Here is an 18158-nt window from a genome sequence, read left to right as displayed (position 1 = left end):
ATTTTGAGACTAAGAATCCAAGTGTGCTAGCGCAGTGGTTGTGTTCATATCCCCTTGTTGCCTGGCATATCTCAAGAGAAATCCTTTCTAGGGGGCTGGTATCTTACCTCCTTTACACCAAGTAGACTGTAGTCATCCCTTTCCCCCAAGTTGCTCTCCTTCCCGGGCTCCATCGCCCTCTTCCCAGTTTCCCATGAACTCACCCGACTGTGTCCTGTGCAGCTGCAAAATCGATGGCCTAGTGTTCGGTGCTCCAGAGAGCCCGAGGCGGCATGTTTCAGTGGTTCCTTCGAGTATCTTCCGGGCCAGAGAGAACTTCTTGGAGAGGCTTTAGCATCACTGCAGGAAGAACCAAAAGGGAAGGGGCCCCCATCCCAACTACAGCATGCCCTTCTGGTTTTCAGAGAACACAGAGGCCCAGAGAGGGCAAGTGAATGGTTTGAAGTAACACAGCAAATTGTTGGCTAGCACCGTGGTCTCTGGGCCTCTTGGTGGGAGTCTTGCAGTATTTGCTCTTTCGAATCCTCTTGGCTATTGAGTGGGTAAGTGCGGGTGACTTCCTGTCTCCGTGCCTTTAGTGCCTAACTGGAAAAGGCAGGGTTTTCATAATTTGAAGCGTCCTAAGACTGGGCTTTTCTCCAGTTGGGCAAAAATGATTTTTTAAAAATGTATCCATTAGGATGCTTTGAATTACAAGTAATTTCTAAAAATGTTCAAACTGCCCTAAACAAGGAGAATGTGTTGTCTCATAAATCAGCTTTTCAGATGTGGTTTGAGCTACAGGCATGGTTTGATCCAGAGATTCATGACATCACCAGGGCACCAACACTACTTCCTGTAATTTCCCAGCTCTCACCTCCTTGATGTGTCAGCCTCATCCTCATAGCGGCTTCTCTTGCAGTGTCAAGAACACTGTTGCAGCATCTGGCCTCACATCCTCTCACCATGACCTCCAGAGGAAGAGAGCGCCTCTGCTCCAGTGTTCCCAAGCAGTCTGCGGTCCACTCTGATTCAACTGGCTTACATTACAGGCCTGCAGTCACTGTAATCAGAGAATGTGATGTGCTTAATGGCCACCAAGGAGATGGAATCACAGTTCCCAGAACTGCTGGCATGTCCATACAGAAATCAGAGCATTGGACCGGGGGCATGGAGTGGGGAGTGGAGGCTGGGTCGTCACTGGTGCCTTCTTCTACACTGACATCTCTCTGAGTCTTCAGAGACCATGAAATGAAGAAGGGGTTCTGAGAGTTTGCCAGTCACCTTACTCCATCCATCTGGGGCTCTGAGCCCAGGTGAGGGAATGACAGGAAGGCCCTGCCTGGCCTTCTCCTGGGTCTCATCACATTCTTCTTTTCTTGTCTCCAGACAGAGATTACTGCAGTTTATGTGACAAGCAGCCAATCGGGAGGCTGCTTTTCCGGCAGTTTTGTGAAACCAGGCCTGGGCTGGAGTGTTACATTCAGTTCCTGGACTCCGTGGTAAGTTCCTGCTCCTGTGGTCGTGTGGTCCTCTGTGATCAGTGATTGTTTTGGCTCAAAGGAAAAGATAGACCTCATGGTTTAGAAGAGTGCTTACAAAACTCCCACTACAGACTTTGATTAGGAATGCAAAATTGTCTCAGGATCTAAACTCATGGGTGACCTTGGGTGGGCCCCTTCCCTTCTGGACCTTAGTTGCTGTTGCTGTAAAGTGGAGCCCTATCAGCTCTTTGATTCTGGAAGTCTGGGTTATTATGGGAGGCAGGGCCTGGGGAAGTTAGGCCTAGCTCTTGGATCTGGTGGCCCCTTCCTCCAGCTGAGAACCCATTTTATAGAATTCCACAGCTTTTGTGAGTTTGTACAATTGTTTATTGTCAGCTTCCCCATTAGAATGCAAGCTCCCTGAGGGCAGGACCCTGGGCTGGCATCCTGTTCACACCTGCCTCATGCAGTGCCCAGCATCTATGGGCACTCAATAAATGTCAAATGAAGCGCATGGCTGTCAAGCCGGTCTGACTGCCAATGGCTCCACTGGGCTCTGGCATGGATGACATGCCTGACACCATGGAGGCTTCCTTCGGATGTGCTTGTTATGCATTTGTTTAACAAATGTTGATTGATTGCATGGGTTTTTAAGACAGGTTGTGGGAATAGTCAGGAGTTCCTCCGCACCTGCCCAGGAAGCCTGGGCACCTTGGTTCAGCCAACTGCCCTTGGGTTTTTATCCGAGGAAGGAGGACAAGAGGGGAGAAGAAGGAATGGGGAGCGGTCATGAAGGGTGTGAAGTCATCCAGGCCCCTCCCCTCTCCCCCAGGTGCAGGGGCTAAGAGGCTGCTGTTTCCTAAAAGCCCTCATGCCACCATTGGCTGCTGCCATCCCGACCTCTATCTCAGTTTGGGGGACAACCCTTTAAGATTTCAAGTCTCTGTATCTGCTTCAGGATCTCAATGTGCATCTCTAGACTCACAAACCAAATTGCCCACTGGACATCTCCACTGAAGTCACAAAGGCCGCCTTAAAGTCAGTAAGTCCCAAATGCACTCAGCACTTTCTCCCAGGACCCCAAAGCTGCCAGCCCTGAGACATTACCTGTTCCAGTGACCAGCACCCTACAGTCACCCGAGACTGAAATCTTTGCACTCTTTAATGCCTTCCCCTCCTCATCCTTCCCCAACCTGATCAAGGCTCATGTGCTTGGCTCCTTGACCCTGCCCAGGCCAGCTCCCTCCCCTCCGCAGGCTCTGCCTTGGGCTTAGGGGAGGCTCTGCCTTGGGCTTCGGGCAGATTCTTGGCGCCTCTTGTATGAGTGATTACAGTAGTTTTCAATCTTGGCTGGGCATTAGAAACACCTGGGGAGACTTAAAAACACACCAGAGCCTGAGCTGAAGCCCAGACCAATTAATTTGAATCTCTGGAGGTGGGGCCTAGTATTTTTATAACTTTTTATTATGGAAAATTTCAAGCTATAAAAAGTAAAGTCGACAGAATAGTGTAATGAACCCCCAGGCACCCTTCACCCCACCTCAACAATTATGAACTCATGGCCAATCTTCTTTCATCCATTCCTCCATCCTCTACTCTGTAACATTTTGTAGCAAATTTCATATATTATCTCATCTGTGAACTTTTCAGTATGTATCTCTGAATAAGAGCTCTTTAAAAAATAGTATTATCATAGCTTTAAAAATTCTTTACTATCATCAAATGTTAGTATTCAGATTTCCAGCATTCTCATACATTTTATGTGTATTTGTTTGAATTGGTCTGGATAAGGTCCACACATTGTGATCGGTTGATGTTTTCTTTACTCTAGGCTCCCCCTAAACCATCTATCCCCCTTTGTAATACATTTGTTGTTCCTACAGAAGAGCTTCCCACAGTCTGAATTTTGTATTCTTATCCCCAAGTGTCATTTAACAGGCTCCTCTATATTTCTATTTTTTTTTTTTTTTTTTTTTTTAGACGGAGTCTCGCTCTGTCACCCAGGCCGGACGGAGTGCAGTGGCGCGGTCTCAGCTCACTGCAAGCTCCGCCTCCCAGGTTCACGCCATTCTTCTGCCTCAGCCTCCCACGTAGCTGGGACTACAGGCTCCCGCCACTGTGCCCAGCTAATTTTTTTGTATTTTTAGTAGAGACAGGGTTTCACCGTGTTAGCCAGGATGATCTCGATCTCCTGACCTCGTAATCCACCTGCCTCAGCCTCCCAAAATGCTGGGACCACAGGCGTGAGCCACCGCACCTGGCCAGGATCCTCTATATTTCTTATGCATTGCTAGTTGGATGTAGAAACTTGACCAAATTCAGTTTCCCTTTTTGTGTGTGGAGTGGGATTCGACTTCCTCAGTGGTTTCATGTTCTTCCATCAGGGGGCATATACGATCTGGTTGTCTTTCTTTTTGAAATGGTAGCAGCTATTGCTAGTCTGTATGTGAATCTGTTAGTTAAAAAGGACTTGCAACATGGCAACATTCTAATTCTGCCATTCCGTCTTCATTTGCCAACAGAGGCACTTCCTTTTGATGACCATGTGGTGACCTAGTGGTAAAGTTCATAGAGGAAATGGTTGATTCTTTTCTTGAATTAATGTTTCTAAAATACCAAACTGGTTCACTACCATCCTCTAGTAGCAGTAACTAATTAGAGTTTTTAACTCATGGTTGTAGACATGTTGCGTGTGTACTGTTGCACCGTAGTCATTATCCTGACTGATGCTCATGGTCTCATCCCTGGCTAGTGGGGGCATCTCCAGGTTGGCTTTGAGTCCCTGGCTGGACTCCAGCAGTTATCAGTAGTCTCCTTGCTGTCTGATATGACGCAAGGTTCTGGGCTCATCTTATACTAGATCTATTGTTTTTTGGAGGAGCTGTGATTCCTTTTACTGGGACACAGTAGTTGCAGGCCATAGTTTGGCACAAGGCTTATTACCACTAGGCTAGCCATCGATTCTAACACCTATTGGCATTTTTCAAATCTCCCAGGGGTTTAGTGTGGATCCAGGGTTGGAAAGTAATGACATCTAGGATAAAGTCCAGGTTCTGAAACTGACTTACCAGATCTTCCAGCATCAGCTCCTGCCCACCTTTTCACCCTTGGCCTTCCCAGAGTCTTTCTTCAGCCCTGTGTTCTGGCCTCACTACCCACTTCTAGCATTTGTGACTTACCAGGAGAGTTCAAGCCTCTTGGCCCTAGCTCTCTCAGGCCTCCCTGCCTGAAATCCTCTCCTTTGCCTGGCAAATGCCTGCTTGTCCTTCTATCCTCTGTTCACAGAAGTCCTCCCAATCTCCCTCTTCCTGTCTCTTCTCCTGTGCCCCTCTGCTGTGGGTGCTTGCTTCTCACATGCACCTGAGCCACATTGCTGCCCCATGCTGGCAGAGGTGCATTGATGGAGAGTGCAGGCTCCAGAGATAGGATGCCAGGACATCGTGGCTCTGCCACCATCCCTTGGTGAGACCATGCATGGGCAGGTGTTTAACCCCTCGTGTACTTCGTGTCTTCATCTGTAAGTGGGGATATAGCTGTATCTGATGATGGGAGAGGTGTTAGGTAGAGACTACATGAGTTCTTACTGCTCAGAACCATGTCTGGAATAGCACTGAGGCTCAGTGAATGTAGCCATTGAGGGCTTTGTGTGCCTGTTCCTCCACTAGCCAAGCCTCTTGGTGGCACAGACGTGGCCCATGGTCTGTGAATCCTCAGCCCGCAATGCCACACCTAGCAGTTGAGTGATACTCAGATTGGGCCCAGTGGAGGTTGGTGACTTGCCTAAAGTCACAGAGCATGTGAGGGGCAGAGGTAGGCCCAGAACTCAGGTCTCCTGGCTCCCGGTCCAGGCTCCTTCCTCGGCATCATGCTGCATCTGAGGCCATGAGCATAATAAGCCAATGACATGGAATGTTTGAAGGCGAGAACTGGGATGGAAAAAGAAGAACTAGAGCAGGTTAAAGGAGGTTGGGAGTGTGGATATGGGGAGGCTGGTTGTATCATGAAGTAGGATGGTCAGCATAAGAGTCTTTGAAAAGGCAACGTTTGATTGAGGACCAGGAGGAGCTGGAGGAGTTAGTAAAGTGAATATGTGGTGAAAGGGCATTACAGGCAGGGAACAGCCAGCACAAAGGCCTGCAGACACGAGTGTCTGCAGTTGGAGGGGAGGGAGGAAGGGCAGAGGGGGTAGTAGAGAAGTTGATCATGTAGGACTTTGTGCCATCAGAGAACTTTGACTTTGAGAGAAATGAGGGAGCCACTGGAGGGTTTTTAGCAGAGCAGTGGCGTGGTCTGACTTGAGGTTTTGTTTTGTTTTGTTTTGTTTTGTTTTGTTTTAATGAGACAGGGTCTCACTCTGTCATCCAGGCTGGAGTGCAGGAGTGGGTTCGTAGCTCATTGCAGCCTCAACCTCCTGGGCTCAAGTGATCCTCCTGCCTTGGCCTCCCAAGTAGCTGCAAATACAGGTGTGCACCACCATGCCCATCTGTGCCTTAGGTTTTTAAATGATCCCTCTGGCTTCCATGTTGGGAGCAGGCTTTGAGGGGCAGAGGTGGGAGCAGGGAGATCTGCTAGGAGGCTATTGCAGCAGTCCAAGTGAGAACAGCTGGTGGCTCAAGCCAGCATGGTAGCCCCTGGCAGTGGTGAGAAGTGGTTGGATTTGAGACTTGTGTGGAAGGTGGAGTTAACAGTATTCTCTGATGGACTGGGGATGAGAGAAGAGTTAAGGAAGACTTCAAAGTTTTGACCTGAACAAATAGAAAGATGGATTTAGGAAAAGGCTGTGGGAAGGTCACCCTGTGGGGAAAATCAAGAGCTCCGCTTCAGGCACACATGCCTTGGGATGTCTACCAGATGCTTGAGTGGAGAAGCTCCAGGGGAGATGGGTATTCAAGTCAGGCTTCATGAGAAAGGTCTGGGCTGGAAATGGAAAATTGGGAATTGTCAACTTTTTAAAAAAAATTTTTTACTTTTGAGACACAGTCTTACTCTGTCGCCCAGATTCGAGTGCAGTGGTGTGATCTTAACTCACTGCAACCTCTGCCTCCTGAGCTCAGGTGATCCTCTTGCCTCAGCCTCCCAAGTAGCTGGGACTACAGGTACACGCCACCACGCCCGGCTAATTTTTGTATTTTTTTGTAGAGACAGAGTTTCACTATGTTGTCATGGCTGGTCTCAAACTCCTGGGCTCAAGTGATCTGCCTGCTTTGGCCTCCCAAAGTGGTGGGATTACAGGCATGAGCCTCTGTGCCCAGCCTTGGAGTTGTCAACATATATAGAGCTGGTGTTTAGAGAGCCCTGGGCTGGAGGAGCTCACCAAGGAAACAAATCCACGTGGATGGAGAAGCGTGAGGACAAAAGATGCCCCGGACCAAGCGCTGCTCCCCATTTGGAAAAGAGGAGGCAGCAGCAGCTTTGGGAGCCATCTAGAGAGTTGATGAGGCAGAGCAGGGTGAGGCTAAGCCTAGGAGCCGGTGGAATTTTCCAGCCACGTGTTTTGTTAGACACTTATAGTCAGTTTGAAAAGGGGGAAAAAAAAATCCAGTGGATGCCCATTTTCATTCTGGTCATGCCGTCGTTCCCTCTTTCTGGGCCTGTACCAAGAGCTGTTTTTTGGAAAGGAAATGTGAGTCTGGCTCCCTGCGTCAGCGCGTCCAATGCTCTTCACATCTGCCCTAATGAAGCTGCCACTCACGAGAGGCCGACCCCATCCCCTCTGCGTTTTCATGTGCATCCCTGGGAATTAGCGAGACTTTTTCATCGCCCATCTTGACGTCAAATGACCAGCCTCTGGAACACCTCTTTTACGCACGGAGCTTTATTGAGTTTTCCAGGGCTGGCGTAACTTCTCGTCTAAGGTCCGTTTTTTCTTCCATCCTGACTGGAACCCAGAGGAGGGAGGAGGTGGCAGTGTCCTTGGTGTTACAGTAGCGCCCCGGGTGCTGCCTGACTTGGCCAGCGCCATCCATGCCATTCCCATCTCTCTGTTGAATTTCTACCAAGTGGAGCTTTTAAAAATAACCTGTCCTCGTTGGACTCTGATGTAGTCCCTGGGAAAGGCTCCTCTCCTGCACAGTATTTTTTTTTTTTTTTAATTTGAGACAGAGTCTCACTCTGTCACCCAGGCTGGAGTGCAGTGGCGCCATCTCAGCTCACTACAGCCTCCGCCTCTTGGGTTCAAGTGATCCTCCTGCCTCAGCCTCCTGAGTAGCTGGGATTACAGGTGCCCACCACCACACCCAGCTAATTTTTGTATTTTTAGTAGAGATGGGGTTTCACCAAGTTAGCTGGGCTGGTCTTGAATTCCTGACCTCAAGTGATCTGCCCGCCTCAGCCTCTCAAAATGCTGGGATTATAGGCGTGAGCCACCGCGCCCAGCCTTCTGCACAGTCTTAATGTCTGCATTTCTCAAGTCAAGTGGAAGACTGCAGCTGTTTTTTAAAGAGAGCCCAGGTGATTTTCTGGGTAGCAGAACCGTTGGTGCATCATTTACTAGACTGCAGGGGGAGTTCGGCCTTTTGTGTTGGTTGTCAAGGGTCTTCCAGGAACCTGAGACAGACTTTTCTCCTGCCACTGCCAGCTGCCCTCTCAGCAAGAAATGGAATCGGTGACCTAAGCCATGACTGGGTCTGGTCTCTAGAGGGCAAAGAGCTTGCCCAGCAGGTCAGGGGACTGAAGAGGGTCTAGGCTAGTGTCAGCCCCCACAGGCCAAAGGGTCTTGGGCATCTTGGAGACTGATGGCTTCTCTCTAACCTGTTCCCCGGGAGCCTTGACCACATGCTGGCTCATTTGAAACCATCTTGTCTCCACACTTGGGTGAGACTTAATGTGTTCTGGTCTCTCCTCTTTGGGATCGGAGGATGTTTGGCAGATAGAGAACCAGATCCACCCAGTGCATATTTATGGGGCGGCTCCCATGTGCCAGGCTCTGTTCCAGCAGTTGGGAGAACACAGTGAACAGGGGAACTAAGTTCCTGCCCTTGTGCAGCTTGCTTTCTGGTTAAATGAAAGATTAAAAAAAATTAGGATTTTTTTTCCCCAAGAGATGGAGTCTCACTCTATTGCCCAGGCTGGGGTGTGATGGTGTGATCATAGCTTACCATAGCCTCAAACTCCTGGACCCAAAGTGAATCCTCCTACCTCAGCCTCCTAAGTAGCTGGGACTACAGGCGCAGGCCACCATGCCTGGCTAATTAAATACATTTTTTTTTTTTAGGAGATGGGGTTTCACTGTATTGCCCAGGCTGGTCTTGAACTCCTGGCCTTAAGTGATCCTTCCACCTTGGCTTCCCAAAGTGCTGGATTACAGGCATGAGCCACTGCACCTGGCCAAGGAAAATTTGGAAGTGAATTGAGCAGCACCAGCCAAAAGTTAAAATATCTGTTCAGTGTTAGCTTTGGGTTTTTTGTTGTTGTTGTTCTTTTTTGAGACAGAGTCTTACTCTTTTGCCCAGGCTGCAGTACAGTGGGGCGACCTCAGCTCACTGCAACCTCCACCTCCTGGGTTCAAGTGATTCTCGTGCCTCAGCCACCGTAGTAGCTGGGATTACAGGCAGGCGCCACCACGCCCAGCTAATTTTTGTACTTTTGGTAGAGATGGTGTTTCAGCAGGTTGGCCAGGCTGGTCTTGAGCTCCTGACCTCAAGTGATCTGCCCACATTGGCTTCCCAAAGTGCTGGGAATACAGGCGTGAGCCACTGAGGCCCACGCAGTATTAGTTCACCTCAAAACATAGTGGCTTGAAATAACAGTCAATCTTTATTACATGATGGTTTTGTGGGTCAGGAATTTGGGCATGGCTTCACGAGGTGCTGTTAGCTCAAGGTCTCTCATGAGGTGAGATGTCAAGAAGTTGGCTGGGCTGCAGTCGTCTAAAGGCTTGACCGTGGCCAGAGGATCTGCATCCACAGTTATTCACATGCCTGGCAGGTTGGCGCTGGCTGTTGGGAGTAGGGAGCCTCTCCGTGGGATTGCTTGAGTACCCTCACAACATGGCTGGCTTTCTCCGGAGCAAGCAATCCAAGAGAGCACGGTAGGAGCTGCAGTGCCCTCTATGACCTAGCCTTAGAGCATGCACACTATTTCCCTAATATCATACTGGTGGCACTGGTTAGCCCTGTTTCACATTGAAAGAGACTTTCCAAGGGCATGAATAACGAGGCAAGGATTATTGAAGGCCACCTTGGAGGCAGGCAACTACAAATATGAGGTTACAACAAATGAAATCTCATATAGGAAATGCTAAGAGACCTTCCTAGCTGCTAATTAGCCTAGACTATAGGAGATGACGTAAAATTAGTGGGCTGTCACCTGTCACCTCTGCCTGATCATTTGAAATTTTACTGTGAAATGATCCACTCTGCCTCACCGGGGGCTAAGTATTCTGCTTCTGTTGTTTATGAGAATTCAGTATTTGTCTTCGTCTTTCTCTCACTGGTGTGATCCTCCAAAATGGGGAGAGTGGAGGGTGCTTATAGTTTTTCAGATGCACATAGAGACTGTCAGAACAGCTAGGAAGCCAGACCCCGGGAGCAGGGCTATCTTGAAAAAGTGCCACTTCTAAAATGGGTTTATATAGTGCACGTCTGTGGGATCATCCAGTCTCCTGGGTGCCCCACCCCTATTCCCAAATGACGTGGCTGTTCTAGAAGCTGCCATGTTCTTAATGATGTCACCCCCAAGCTGCAGTTGACTGGAGCAGGAGGGAGTCTGTGAGCCAAGGCGGGCCAACAAATCCTTTCCCTGGAATTGATGACCTCAAGGGGAAGTTCTTCCCTGCTAGAGAAAGCTTAACATAAAAACCCTGGGAACTGGAAACTGCCATGTTTCCTACACTGGAACAAGCCAGTCAGCACCCAGAGATCGTGAGAACACACACACACCCCCAACACACAGATGATGGGGGCTCCAGAAGTGCTTGTGTCCCTGGTTTCTGGGCTCTGGGCCCAGCTGGTTCAGCCCATCCTCAGATTCCAGGAGCCAGGAGCTTCCAGTTTTGTTGAACTAGGTTATGCTTGGATTCTTTTCACTTAGAACAAAAAGAGTAATGGGGAAAGTTAAAGACTTTTCCTTGTAGCCTTTGGATCCTTGGTTGGATGTGGGGACAGAGAAACAATTCTGAGAGGGAAGGAGGAAAAGCAGCTGGTGGGGGCGAGGATGGGGGCAGCCACTCAGGGCTGAGCTCTTAGGAGACGAGTGATGGGGCAGACAGGAAGCGGGATGGGACAGCCCCTCTGTATTAGTCCGTTTTCAGGCTGCTGATAAAGACATACCCAAGACTGGGCAGTTTACAGAAGAAAGAGGTTTAACGGACTCACAATTCCACGTGGCTGGGGAGGCCTCACAGTCATAATGGAAGGCGAAAGTCACGTCTCACATGGCGGGAGACAAGAGAAGACAGCATGTGCAGTGGAACTGCCCTTTATAAAACCATCAGATCGGGCCGGGCACGGTGGTTCACACCTGTAACCCCAGCACTTTGGGAGGCCAAGATGGGTGGATCACAAGGTCAGGAGTTCAAGACCAGCCTGGCCAATATGGTGAAACGCCATCTCTACTAAAAATACAAAAATTAGCTGGGCACAGTGGCATGCGCCTGTAGTCCCAGCTACTTGGGAGACTGAGACAGGAGAATCACTTGAACCCAGGCGGCAGAGGTTGCAGTGAGCCGAGATCGTACTGCTGCACTCCAGCCTGGGTAACAGAGCAAGACTCCATCTCAAAATCTCAAAAAACAAACAAAATATCAGATCTCGTGAGACTTACTCACTGTCCTGAGAATAGTACCGGAAAGACCCACCTCATGATCCAGTTACCTCCCACCACCGGGTCCTTCCCGCAACACATGAGAATTGTGAGTGCTACAATTCATGATGAGATCTGGGTGGGGACACAGCCAAACCATGTCACCCTCTGCCACTGGGGAGCTTATCACTTCCCCTGAGAGGGGTGCACGTGTCCCCTCCCTCTGAGAGAGGCGAGCCTGTCCCCTCCAACATGTGGAGAGATGCAGCCCCCTTCCCTCCTGTCTTCTATTCAGTGTTTGCCTCTGGCCAGGCCACGATTCACAAGCTGGTGGCTGTGGTACCTCAGGAAATCTGGGGTCACTCCTACCACTTTCATTCTCCACCCAACATGGACAGGAGTCCATTCTTCCCTCCCTTCTCTGGTTCCATCCCATCTGTTGCCCTAAGTTGGGCCAGTGAATCCCTCCTGACTGAGGCCTGAGAGGGCCACTCAGATGGGAGCCAGAGATTACAGAACACTTGGCCAGGGCGGGCACAGGCTTCGGGGTTGACCAGGTCCGTCTGACCCTGGGGCCCCTGGGGGACGCACCCTTCATGCACTGCTCGCCATTCTCACTGAGGAGCAGAAAGGAAGCAAGGCCAGTGCCCACCCGTCTGAAGCACCCTGCAGGGCATCAGCCAGGTCCTGGCAGAAAACGGATGGCCAGCCCCATGTGTGAATGGAGGAATTTAACGAGGGCCTATTTGCAAAGCGTGGGCAGGGGAGGGAAATCCGTAGCTGCTGATGCAGTATCCCTGAGCCTCCACCACTCGCTGACCTGCAGGGCCAAGGGAAGGGACTGATGCGGGATCGTGGGAGAAGGCTGCCCACAGGGGTTGGGCCTGGATAACAGGGTCCAGGAGCCTGCGGTGCCCAGGCGGGGACAGAGCCAGCAGAAAACCACCCCACCGCTCCACCCCCACAGCAGGGTGGGAGAGGGCTAGAGGGGCTCTGGAGGGGCGGCCCACGTGGTCAGCACAGATGAGAAGCTGGGGCCGTGGGGTGGATCCCGGTGTTTCTCCGGCGGGGTGCATGGTGAACATTGTGCTGACCAGGCCTGTCACTTGTCCCTGCCTCAAGGACTCTGGAAAAGCTGACCACATCGATAATTACAGAAGCTGGAGGTGGCAAGACCTCACGGCATCTCTGACTTCATCTTCCTGTCAGGGCAGGAGAAGGTCTCCTGGGAGAAGGAGGTGACATCTAAAGTTAGTCCAAGGCCGAGAGGAATTCAGCCCAGACTGCCCTTTCTAAACCGGGGCTGACTTCTTTGAAAACATGGCAGGTTCTAAAAAGCATCTGAAGGAAATGTGTCTTCATAGCCAGGACATATTTTCTCTGGCAGATTCTGAGATTGATGATACAATTAGGGCAGGCCAAAAGAATGAAGTATTAGGGCTGTAAACTAAGATGCACATAGATGTTTCCACTCTTTGGGAGGCACAGATATAGAAAAAGTTCTTTGTTCCTTAAGCTCAATGTAATAGTCTGCATTTTGTGTTAGAGCGGCATCTCCCCACAGAGGCCACCTCTGTGTTTGGCATAAATCACAATGCAGAGAGAAGGCTCATTCGGTGGTGTCTTCCCCGTTGGCACCTGGCACGTATCTGGATTATGGATGGTTGTGGGTGCTCCCTGGCACCCTGGCTGTTAGAATGGAGCTCTAGACAGGGAGAGGGCCTTTTTTATTTTATTTTTTTGAGATGGAGTTTCACTCTTGTTGCCCAGGCTGGAGTGCAATGGTGCAATCTCAGCTCACTGCAACCTCTGCCTCCCGAGTTCAAGCGATTCTCCTGCTTCAGCCTCCCAAGTAGCTGGGATTACAGGCATCCGCCACCATGGTTGGCTGATTTTTTATATTTTTAGCAGAGACAGGGTTCCTATGTTGGGCAGGCTGGTCTCGAACTCCTGACCTCAGGTGATCCGCCTGCCTCAGCCTCCCAAAGTGCTGGGATTACAGGCGTGAGCCACCGCACCTGACCAAGAGAGCTTTAAATGATCGGAACAGCAGAGGGGCCTGTGTTTCGGGGAGGGCACAAGGCCCATCTCCCTCTCTGGTTGGAAGGGACTGTCTTGCAGATAGAGGTCACGAGGGCATTCTTTGCATACGGTTTACCTTTCTTTTCATCGAAATCATTGTCTGGCTGCTATTTCCTGAGCTACATCTCATTGTAAAATTCTGGGTTGTTGGCACAGACTCTTACTTGCTGCTTCTGTTTGCTGGGTACAGCTGGTTGGAGCTTTCTCCCACCACCTGGGCAAGAGTGTCCTCAAGCTGTGGTTTCTGGGGTGGCCCCAGTCCTGTGGAGTGTGATCTGCCTTGAGCTCGGCCCACCCAGGGGAGCCACCATGGTACCTTTCCTCTGTAGGTGGCCTCTCAGGACTCCCCTCAGGGAGTCACTGTGGAGACATGGCCTGTCACTAGGTGTCTTAATCAGTGTGAAAAGCCCAGCTGGAGGCCTTCCATCCGTTTTCCGCCTCCCAACACAAATGCTCTTCAAGTGGTGGCCTGGCACAGACTCTTTGGAGAAAGGCCTTTTGATCCCAGCGGGGGAGGCCTGTCCCCGTGTGCTCCCGCTGCCACCTGCATGCCCGTCCACCGGCGGGGCCTCTGTCGGGAGGCAGCTGACCTGAAAGGGATGTTGTTTTTTAACGCAGGTTTTAGTACCCACAGCAAGAGTATTTTTAGCTGGTTATTGAGGCTGATTAGTGAGCCCCAGGCCTCCATTTGGTTAAATCGAGCCACCTTCACAGCTGTATTTTGGTACAGTGCAAATCTAGTGTTCTGGATGGTATAGAGTTACCCCAAATGATGGCCAGCCATTTGCCCAGGGCCTGGGTCCTGCAGAGCAGTCTGGCTACATTCCCATGGTGCCAGACCAACGGCGGGCTGTCCAAGGGCGGCAGGACCCTGGGTGCTTCTCATTCTGGCAAACAGCAGGCAGCTGGCTCTAGAGTGCTCAGCCCCTTTGGAGACGCCATGGCGGCCCTGTTGCTTGCTAGCTGTGCTGTATTGGAACCTCTCAGACCCCTTAGTTTCTTCATCTGCAAATTGGAACTAATAATACCTACCATGTAGATATAATAATCCCCTGCCATGTAGGGTGAGCCTGGCATCAGCACTCCATGCGGGGATTGTGTCTGTGTGTGGGTGTCTGTGTGTCTGTATGTGTGTGTGTAGGGGTTGCGGGTGTTTGTGTGGGTGGGTATCTGTGGGTGTGTGTGTCTGTGAGTGTGTGGGTCTGTGTGTGGGGGTGTCTGTGTGTGGGTTTGAGTGTGTGTGGGTGTGGGTGTCTGTGTATGGGGTATCTGTGTGTGGGTAGGTGTGGGTGTGTGGGTGTCTGTGGGCGTATCTGTGTGTGGGCACGTGTGTGTGGGTGTGTGGGTGTGTGTGTGTGGGTGTGTGTATCCGTGTGTGGGTACGTGTGTGTTGGTGTGTGGGTGTCTTGTGTGGGGGTGTGTGCGGGTATCTGTGTGTCTGTGTCTGTGGGTGTGTGGGGGGTGTGGGTATGTGTCTGTGTGTGGATGTGGATGTGGATGTGGGTGTCTGTATGGGAGTGTGTGAGTGTGTGTGGGTACGTGTGTGTGGGTGTGTGGGTGTCTGTGGGTGTATCTGTGTGTCTGCGTGTGGGTACATATGTGTGTGGGTGTGGGTGTCTGTGAGTATCCGCGTGTCTGTGTGGGCATGTGTGTGTGTGGGTGTCTGTGTGAGTATATGTATCTGTGTGTGTGTGGGCACGTATGTGTGGGTGTGTGTGAGTATCCATGTGTCTGTGTGTGGGTATATGTGTGTGTGGGTGTATCTGTGTGTCTGCGTGTGGGCACGTGTGTGTGTGCATACATGCACCCTCAGGTTTACGAGATCGTCAGGGAGCACAGAGGGAGAAAATAACAGGAAAAAGTCAAGAAGAAAGAGCCACCTTAAAGCATCTCAGGAATTCATCCATCAAGTCAAATCATCAAGAAACCCCCAGTCCCTCAAGGCTCATCTTGATGTGGAAGAGGAATTGACCTCTGGGGAGAAAGGCTCTGACCACGCGACCCAGTGGGAATCCAGAGGCCAGCGCACCAGCCCGGCAGCTGTGACCTTGGACTTCTCTGAGCCTCTGTCCAGCCCTATAAAATGAGGGGTGGGATTCCTTAAAGAAACACCGCCCTATCTCCCTGTGATCTAAATGATTGTCGTGTTCGTGTTTCTCCATGGGAGAAAAATCGCTGGATCTTGGCTCTCCATTAGAAGAGAGAGGGCAAGACAAGGACACTTGCTCACTGTGGATGGAGATGAGCCTGGCTGCCTCTGTGGTCACTGTGAGTGCCGCCTGCGTGCTCCCTTTTACTGGTCTGAGAGGATTCAGACCCTAGACACTGAGGTGTGAGGTTTCCCTGAGGGCCGGACAGACATCTGACCGCGTGGTGGGGCGCCCGGGGAGGAGTTCGGGTCCTTCTCTGCTAGTGTCATTTCCTGTCTCTTTTGAAATAGCTGTACTTTTGGACAGAGGCTGACAAATTCTTGGGTGGTGGATTTTGAAATGGTTATAAACAATTTGTAATTAGCTCCTTTGTCTAAATGAGAAAGGGACACTTACTCAGGCTTTTTATTGACTCAAGGCCCTTTATCCACGTGGCAAGTGCGTCAGATGTGAGCAAAGGAGCCCCCTCTGGGATTCAGGAAAATTAAAAAGTCTGTTTGTTGGAGACCTCCCATCTTTAGAGCTTGGGCCCCCTGGCTTGGCTAGTTATCAGAGTCCTAAATTCTGTGGTGTGGTTGAGGAGAAGCCCTGCGCTTGGAGGTTCAAGTCCCAGCCCTGCCACCTCCTGCTGCACGACCCTACGCAAGTGCCTTCCCGCCGTGGGCCTTTGGGATCTCCACCTACAGACAACGGGGTGGGATGGCAGCCCCTGTTCTCCTGCGTCACTGCCCTGGCTGTTTCAACGTTCAGACAAGAACATCTTTAAAAACCTGTGTGTGTTCACTTTGTAAACTCAAAAGCTGGAAAAGACCAGGCATCCACATTATTGTTTATCCTTGCAAAGTATAATAATCACAATGGTGGTAACTACAGCAACTCTTTATTATTATTTATGATGGGCCAGGCCCCAGGCCAAGAGCTTGATCACTTCTGTCTGTATAATCACTGCATACCTAGGTGCTGGTACCATCTGCATTTTATAGAAAGGTTAAGCAAATTGTCTAAGATCACACAGCTTACAAGGTCTGAGTAACCTAAGGCAGCTTCTTGGTGGCCTTCCAGTCTGGTGGGCTGTTATTTTTCCAGTAGTTTCTTTTGATTCATCTAAGTCAGTGGTCTTCAACCCCAGCTGCCCAGGTGCCAGCCCTCATGGCCCAATGGAAAGCCTGGTTTCATTGGTCTAGTGTGGGACCTAGCATCAGTGTTTGCTCAGGGCTCCCTGCTGATTCTGATGTGGTCTGTGTGGAGCACCGCCATCCTGAGACCCAGCATCTGTGGGAGAGGGCAGAGTAGTTCGGACTGAACACTGGGGTTCCATGGTCAGGTCTTTTCCCCTGGCTTCCTGCCCTGCAGGAGAAGGGAATTGGTCAGGTGGCCTCTAGGGGGTTTCCTCCAGGGGCTGTGAGGTTCTGTAACCATAAGAAGCTCATGAGCAAAGCTGTTATTTTTCTTTTTCTCCTTCTGTTTTAGGCAGAATATGAAGTTACTCCAGATGAAAAACTGGGAGAGAAAGGGAAGGAAATTATGACCAAGTACCTCACCCCAAAGGTAAGGAACTTTCCAAACCCCACAGCAGGTAGCACAGGAGGCATTATCCAAAAATAGGAGCCCCTAAGTCTGTGCCAGGCCACGTGGGGGAGCTGTTAAGTGCTGTGCTGGTGGCTGTTGTTGATCTCCTGTGATCCACAGTTCTCATCCTCCCCCAGAGAGTGCCCAAGACTGGCAGGGCCAAGATAGGGATGGTCTAGGCCAGGCCTGGAGTAGGGGCGGGATGCCTGCTTCTTGGGGCCCAGCCCCTTCAAGAGTCACCATGCTGCCCTGTGCCTACACCTAACCATTTGTGATAGGGCAGATAGAGGCCTGGCCAAGGTCAGGAGAAGTGCCCAGAAGGAAGGGCTCCGCAGGGCGGTTCTGAGAGGTTGGCGTGGAGGGGAAGTGTTGGCGGTTGATTGGGAGGGAAAGGGGGTGCCCAACTACATCAAAGAATGGAGAGAATTCTGAAGCATATTCTGGAGTATTCTGTAGGGTCAGGGGCCACCCTGACCCCACCTCGGGGGCATCTACTGAATGGTTTAAGCATTGGGGTGCCACTGTCCTCAGGGTCCAGTAGCCTTGGTTCTCCAAGATCTGCTTCCTCTTGACTCACCTTCACAGAAGCGTGTTCTCAACCCATTTAGTGTTCTAGTGTCAGTAGTTCTGCCCACTTGGTCAAGTCACATTCCCTCCCTGGGCCTCTGTTTCCCTTTCTTAAAAGTGGCCTTCCTGCCAGACTCACCTCCTGGAGGTGTTGGGAGCCTGAGATGAGACCTGTGTGGGAATAGCTTTGCATGTGTCCCATCCCCCGGGGCCATTGGTGGCTTCATCCTGCTCAGGACCCTGTGGGCCAACCAGCTCCCCGGAAGGGTATACCTCCTGGTGCCCATCCCAGGCTACCAGTGGACTGAGGTCATCACAGCCTGTGGAAGGTCCTGGCCATCAGTCCTCCCACCCCCTGCACCTCTTGTACCAAATGTAGCCCTTGTTCTTCTCCAGCATCAGCAGTTGGTGGTGGCCGTTGCCCTTGCAGGGTGAGCCCAGCCTCACGCCCAGAAGCGTTGCCCTTTGTCATGCCCCACTCTGAACAGCCTGCTAGACAGCATCCCTAATACGCACATGGAGTCACCATCACCTTGCTGCCTCCCCCTGTTTCTCTGCTTCTGCGTCCATCATAATCCGTGCATTT

At 50.9% G+C, this 18158-nt stretch overlaps 1 protein-coding gene across 5 annotated transcripts in view; it reads left to right on the top strand.

The window, feature by feature from the left end:
- The window catches only part of LOC105467774 (G protein-coupled receptor kinase 5), a 252054-nt gene that overhangs the window by 172537 nt on the left and 61359 nt on the right, over positions 1-18158 (top strand). For all 5 annotated transcript variants that reach the window (XM_011717505.2, XM_011717500.3, XM_071069044.1 and 2 more), the window contains exons 3-4: positions 1369-1481; positions 16907-16984. In XM_011717505.2, the coding sequence (XP_011715807.2) occupies positions 1369-1481; positions 16907-16984 (191 nt within the window). The remainder of the gene's footprint in view (positions 1-1368; positions 1482-16906; positions 16985-18158) is intronic.

The sequence above is a fragment of the Macaca nemestrina genome, chromosome 9 (genome assembly GCF_043159975.1).
Source record: "Macaca nemestrina isolate mMacNem1 chromosome 9, mMacNem.hap1, whole genome shotgun sequence".
In the NCBI taxonomy this organism is placed as follows: domain Eukaryota; kingdom Metazoa; phylum Chordata; class Mammalia; order Primates; family Cercopithecidae; genus Macaca; species Macaca nemestrina.
This window is presented reverse-complemented; position numbering and strand designations above follow the sequence as displayed.